This window comes from Berghia stephanieae, unplaced genomic scaffold, assembly GCF_034508935.2.
Source record: "Berghia stephanieae isolate SIO BIC M18660-M18661 unplaced genomic scaffold, UCSD_Bste_1.3 scaffold75, whole genome shotgun sequence".
Classification (NCBI taxonomy): Eukaryota; Metazoa; Mollusca; class Gastropoda; order Nudibranchia; family Aeolidiidae; genus Berghia; species Berghia stephanieae.
In genome coordinates, this window is record NW_027629177.1 from 1 (window position 1) to 6,335 (window position 6,335).

General features: G+C 36.4%; 1 protein-coding gene across 1 annotated transcript; it reads right to left on the minus strand.

The window, feature by feature from the left end:
* Positions 1-829: 829 nt before the first annotated feature.
* LOC144962263 (uncharacterized) lies at positions 830-6,046 on the minus strand. The gene is made up of 2 exons (XM_078895166.1): positions 5,317-6,046; positions 830-2,429 (listed from the first exon to the last, which is right to left on the minus strand). Exons 1-2 carry the CDS (start codon positions 5,339-5,341, stop codon positions 1,777-1,779), a joined length of 678 nt encoding a protein of 225 aa, XP_078751292.1. The 5' UTR covers positions 5,342-6,046; the 3' UTR covers positions 830-1,776.
* Between the last annotated feature and the right edge of the window lie 289 nt (positions 6,047-6,335).

Sequence of the window (6,335 nt, forward strand, 5' to 3'; positions counted from 1 at the left end):
AAACTCAAAAACCCCTTAAATTCCTTGGGATATCAGACCTGCTAAATGTGCCCAATTTTATCTATAAAACCATAAAAAACCAAAATAAGTAAAAATTCCAATAGAAATCGAGGTCCAATTCCTTTGGGTAAAAAAATGAAATTCAACGTAGGATGTTTTTTTTTTTGTTTTTTTTTTTTTTTTTTGGGGGGGGGGGGGGGGGGGGGGGGGGGCCGTATGAATGCTGGTCTGTGTGTGAACTTAAAAAGGGGGAGTAACTCTTAAAGGCTTGAATAATTGAACTCTTAGAAGAGAAATTTTCCCCATTGAATGCAAATTTGGCAGGTTTGTGTTTTTTTTTTAAAGGTTTACGGCGCTTGCAACACATTTAGGTCATATCAGCGCAGCAAAAAGGAAGAAAATGGGATAGTAAAAAGTTCTAGATTTACAATTGAAGCATCCAAAAAAAAGTAAGACATGGGGGAACTGGAACAAATAGGTTCAGATAGAATTCCAAGAGCACACTATCAAAGTACTAGTTTGAGTCACCTACAACCCATCCGACACAAGCACCAAATCCGACAAAGGGATACACTCAAATGCTTACATTATAAATTCAAAATAAAAATATAATAAAATAACAGAGAGATGATTTACAAGGAAACAAATATCATATCCCAAAACAAAAAACTATGCCTTTTGACTGTTTCCCTCCCAGCTTGGACTCCGGCCAGGGCCAGGCCCAAAACCAAGAAATTCAATCCAAGACAAAGACGAAAGCATGTTGGAAAACAAATATAAGGGGATAAAGACACAGCATGTACCTCCAGTGCCCATTATGGGAGTCAGGAAAAATTTGTCAGGCAAAATAATGCAGAATAGAAGGAAGTGAGCCGCAATCATATAATATTGAAATAGATCGTGAAATGTGAATATGTTTAATGATAGATAAATTGGCATATCTTCTTCAGATAAGGCTGTATCAACAGAGAAATATAGAATTTGACATAACAAACAATATTAATATGGACTCAATGGGAAAATATATGTCATATTTCGTTAACACAAATGAATAGATGCATAAATAGATAGATAAAAAAAAAATGAATATACGAATAAAATCGTTTCTTTAAAAAAGGATTTTGGACATATCCCATGGTAGACCAACAAATCTCCCAGTGAGTAGCAAGGATACGCAAAGATGTACGAATAAATCACACGATATAATTATAGAAGTAGAAGGGGGGGGGGGGGGGGGGGGGGATAGAGGAGATAACAAGGCTATAGATTGGTGATGAAACCACCAGCCCAGGATAGGCCATTTGCAGGGTACTACCATTAATTCCTTATACTCCCTCTCTATCTATCTATTTATCTCTTCCATTGCACACACACACACACACACACATACACGCACATTTACAAATTGTCGCCTATATTATTATGACAATCTAATCTAGATATATATGTATTTTGTGTTTGCTTGAAAAAGGCCAAAGGCCTAAACGTCGTTTGTTTTGTGTTGTTCATACATGAGTCAGATTTACTCCCTTTATCCTTATCTCCAGAAAGAGAGAGAAAGAGAGATTTGTTGGTTTGTTGTTGTTTTTTGTTTTTGTTTTTTTTTTGTATGAGAGAGAGGGAGAGAGATAGAGTAAGAGAGGGAGAGGAGAGGGAGAGAGAGAGAGAGAGAGAGAGAGAGAGAGAGAGAGAGAGAGAGAGAGAGAGAGAGAGTGGGAAGGCATCTGGCCCGGAGATCAGTCTCATACTCATACACTAAAAAAATTCCAGGGCCATCTAGTCACGAGGCCCGGCGACCAAATGCCGAATCGGATGTTTCAGTATCTGATTCGGGGGAGGAGTGGCCAGGACCATGGCTCTCAGCTGGGGCGGGGTTGGATTGGCTGGTAGCGTCACGTCCTTTCTGATCCAGCCACCGACTCTTTTGAAAACATTATTGGCGCCTGCTCCGCTATCAGCATCTTCGTCACTGCTACTGCTGCTGCTGCTGCTGCTGACAACGTTGATTGGTCTAAGGTTCAAAGCTACAAGACGTCTCCTCCTAAAGTCCCGTCGTCGTTCCATTGTGTAGGTCTGCCACCGTCTTTTTATGATTTTGTTGGCCGGTGTTGAATTCTCAATCGATAACTTTGAAAACGTCTCCGCGATGTCAGAGTTCGTGACCGAAGACTCATCATTTGTTTGGCATTGGCTGTTTGCTGGTACAGATTCCTCCACATTTGGGCTTCGACTTAGACTGCCCTCATGAGGAGTTGCACAAGATTGACATGGGCTCGGGCTCGACTCCGTGGACGATTGATAGAGAGGAGAACTAGCAGGTGGGTCAGGAGAGAGAAAGAAGATAGGATCATCCACGGAGGGAGAGAAGGACAAGAGAGTCGGGAATCTTGGTGTTTCTGGGAGTGCATCATCGTCCAGCCGAGGACTGCCTGTGGGAGGATAAAGAAATAAAACGAATTACTTCCGGGGTATTGTCACATAAGGGAATGCGACTGATGTCCAATAATAATAACAGTAATAATAATACATAGTAATAAAAACAATAATAATAATGATAATAGTAATAAAAATAAAAATAATACTGATAATCATAGTAATAATAATAATAACATAATAATAATAATAATAATAATAATATAATAATAATAATAATAATAATAATAATAATAATAATAATAATAATAATAATGATGATGATAACAGCATAGTTGTATAGAGCTTTTTACCGAGGTCCCAATGCGCAAAAATTGGGGGGGGGGGGGAGTCTTTTTACAAAAACACGTCCACACCTCACAGACAGCAATGATTTCATAGTGCTGGTATTTATTGTGAACCATGTGAACCATCTCGATTATCTGACGTTATATTATATTAAATCGATATTGATAAAAACCTGGTGGGAAACATTGAGCTTATGTCAATATCATTATTTGAATTCGAGGGCGGAGAGAATTGTTGAATGTGGCAGCCATAGTTTGTGTTTAGATGTTGCTGTTGACCAGGGACCCCTTGAGCACATTGGATATTGCGCTATGTAAAGCTCAAACAAAGACGAGAGCAATATGAATATGAATATGGAAATTGTTAACAGATGAAGGAGGATAGAAGATACAGCAACATTGACCTCTCCGCCCACCTTTTGAGGTCAAAAAGCCTCTCCTCGTTAGTCGGTTTAGTTCCATCAAAGTCTTCAATTTGGTAAGCAAATTTGGAAACAAAACAATCATTTGAAAATTCTTTTTTTTTTAATTCAAAGAAAAAAAAAAGGCACTTTTATGGGTAATTCCATGAAGCCGCTGATAAAATTTCGATGACATAATTTGAGGTATTTGAAAACACTCGGACATTTTAAGATAGAATTCGAAAAATCGTAGTAGTAGTAGTAGTAGTAGTAGTTAGTAGTAGTAGTAAGTAGTAGTAGTAGTAGTAGTAGTAGTAGTAGTAGTAGTAGTAGTAGTAGTAGTATAGTAGTAGTAGTAGTAGTAGTAGTAGTAGTAGTAGTAGTAGTAGTAGAAGAGATAAAGAAGAGAAGAAGAAGAAGAAGAAGAAGAAGAAGAAGAAGAAGAAGAAGAAGAAGAAGAAGAAGAAGAAGAAGAAGAAGAAGAGAAGAAGAAGAAGAGAAGAAGAAAGAAGAAGAAGAAGAAGAAGAAGAAGAAGAAGAAGAAAGAAGAAGAAGAAGAAGAAGAAGAAGAAGAAGAAGAAGAAGAAAAGAAGAGAAGAAGAAGAAGAAGAAGAAGAAGAAGAAGAAGAAGAAGAAGAAGAAGAAGAAGAAGAAGAAGAAGAAGAGAAAGAAGAAGAAGAAGAAGAAGAAGAAGAAGAAGAAGAAGAAGAAGAAGAAGAAGAAGAAGAAGAAGAAGAAGAAGAAGAAGAAGAAGAAGAAGAAGAAGAAGAAGAAGAAGAAGAAGAAGAAAGAAGAAGAAGAAGAAGAAGAAGAAGAAGAAGAAGAAGAAGAAGAAGAAGAAGAAGAAGAAGAAGAAGAAGAAGAAGAAGAAGAAGAAGAAGAAGGAAGAAGAAAGAAGAAGAAGAAGAAGAAGAAGAAGAAGAAGAAGAAGAAGAAGAAGAAGAAGAAGAAGAAGAAGAAGAAAGAAGAAAGAAGAAGAAGAAGAGAAGAAGAAGAAAGAAGAAGAAGAAGAAGAAGAAGAAGAAGAAGAAGAAGAAGAAGAAGAAGGAAGAAGAAGAAGGAAGAAGAAGAAGAAGAAGAAGAGAAGAAGAAGAAGAAGAAGAAGAAGAAGAGAAGAAGAAGAAGAAGAAGAAGAAGAAGAAAGAAGAAGAAGAAGAAGAAGAAGAGAAGAAGAAGAAGAAGAGAAGAAGAAGAAGAAGAAGAGAAGAAGAAGAAGAAGAAGAAGAAGAAGAAGAAGAAGAAGAAAGAAGAAGAAGAAGAAAGAAGAAGAAGAAGAAGAAGAAGAAGAAGAAGAAGAAGAAGAAGAGAAGAAGAAGAAGAAGAGAAGAAGAAGAAGAAGAAGAAAGAAGAAGAAGGAAGAAGAAGAAGAAAGAAGAAGAAGAAGAAGAAGAAGAAGAAGAAGAAGAAGAAGAAGAAGAAGAAGAAGAAGAAGAGAAGAAGAAGAAGAAAGAAGACGAATAAGAAGAAGAAGAAGAAGAAGAAGAATAAGAAGAAGAAGAAGAAGAAGAAGAAGAAGAAGAAGAAGAAGAAGAAGAAAAAGGAAAAAAATGGAAGCGGAAAAAGAAAAAGGAGAAACAGATGATGATAATGATGATGATGATGAGAAAAAAATTTCTCAAAGGTATAGGAAGGTTTGTCACAAATCGTTTGAAAAAGTTATAATAGTCACAAAAATCATTGATTACAACAAAAAATCTTTATTTATATTCAATTCGTTAAAATCAAGAGCTCAGAACTCCATTCAGTAAACATGATCTGTAAACATTGAGGACAGAAAACCCTTAGTCAATTACTATTATATCTCTACTCACGTTGGAGAGAAAAATAAAGTGAGTAGATGTGACTCATATATAAGGGAACAACACAAAACAAACAACGTTTCGCTCCTTGGCCTTCGCCAGGAGACAAAAACACAAACACAAATTAAATATGTAAATTTACAAAATATCACATTTCGACAAATGTGGAAACAAATGTAAATGTGAGGAAAGGGCGTCGATTGGAGATGCAAGAAGAGGCGCGAGATAAGCAAGGCGGGAAAAAAAAGGGGGGGGGGAGGGAGAGAGAGAGGAGAGAGAGAGAGAGAGAGAGAGAGAGGGGGGGGGAATAGAGAGGATATGCGCGTGTTTGTGTATGTGTGTCTGTGTGTCTGTATATAGTAAAAGTAACTTCAAAAAGGTCTTTAATCTACTCACGTTTTTCATTCAAGAAAACCTCCATGTATCGTTTCCAATATGTCACAAATTTATTTTTAATCTCTTGTCGATTTTCTTAAAGAATCAGAGGCACTTTGAATATTATTATACTAAAATTGATTATAGAGTGAATGAATGTTAAATGCAATAACTCCACAAGTATAGATTGTCCAAATGAGATTTTAAAATTTATATTTTATCTCTTGTTGATTTTCTTAAAGAATCAGAGGCACTTCAAATATTGTACTAATATTGATAATAGAGTAAATGTTACATTCTTATAACTCCACAAGTATAGATAGATTGTCCAAATGAAATCTTAAGATAAATGTGAGGAGTTATGTAAAATAAGTACGAACTATGGGCAGAAATTTTCACAAACGATCATCGAATGAATTTGAATATGCCGTGGTCTGGCCCAGCTTTATAATTTCTTCACTTAGAATATTGTACTAAAATTGGTAATATAGTGAATGTTAAATAGAGTGGATGTTAAATGCTATAACTCCAATAAGTATAGATTGTCCAAATGAAATTTTAAAACAAATGTAAGGAGTTATGTAAAATAAGTACGCACTATGGGAAGAAATGTTCACAAACTATCATCGAATGAATTTGAATGTGTCGTGGTCTGGCCCAGCTTTTATAACTTCTTGGGTTTGTTGAGATTAGCAGGCGTGTTAATTTTTTGAAAGGATTTAAAATGGCTTGTGGGTATAGATAGCACACGGGGGATTGTGGATAAGATTGCGAGGAGTAGACAGCGTCATTTAATTAAGAGTACCCCTATAGATATCGTTGGGAGTAGCAATTATCACTCACTTAGTAGATGATAATAGGATTAGTCCATTGCACACTACAGGCTATAGAGATTAGCCAATTCACATGGCCTGTCTTTGTCTACACCCCAATGACATCTAGATTATGAAGTCCGAGCTGCACCCCATTGCATTTCCTCTAAATGTGACCCTTCGCCTCAAGACGGTATTAAGTCGGGATAGTTAAGATTTTGAAAATTG

Coding starts and splice junctions, on each gene's coding strand:
- LOC144962263 (XM_078895166.1), bottom strand. CDS start 5,341: ATGGAGGTTTTCTTGAATGAAAAAC. Junction 2,430..5,316: donor GGTTTTCTTGAATGAAAAAC/GTGAGTAGATTA, acceptor ATCCTCCCACAG/GCAGTCCTCGGCTGGACGAT.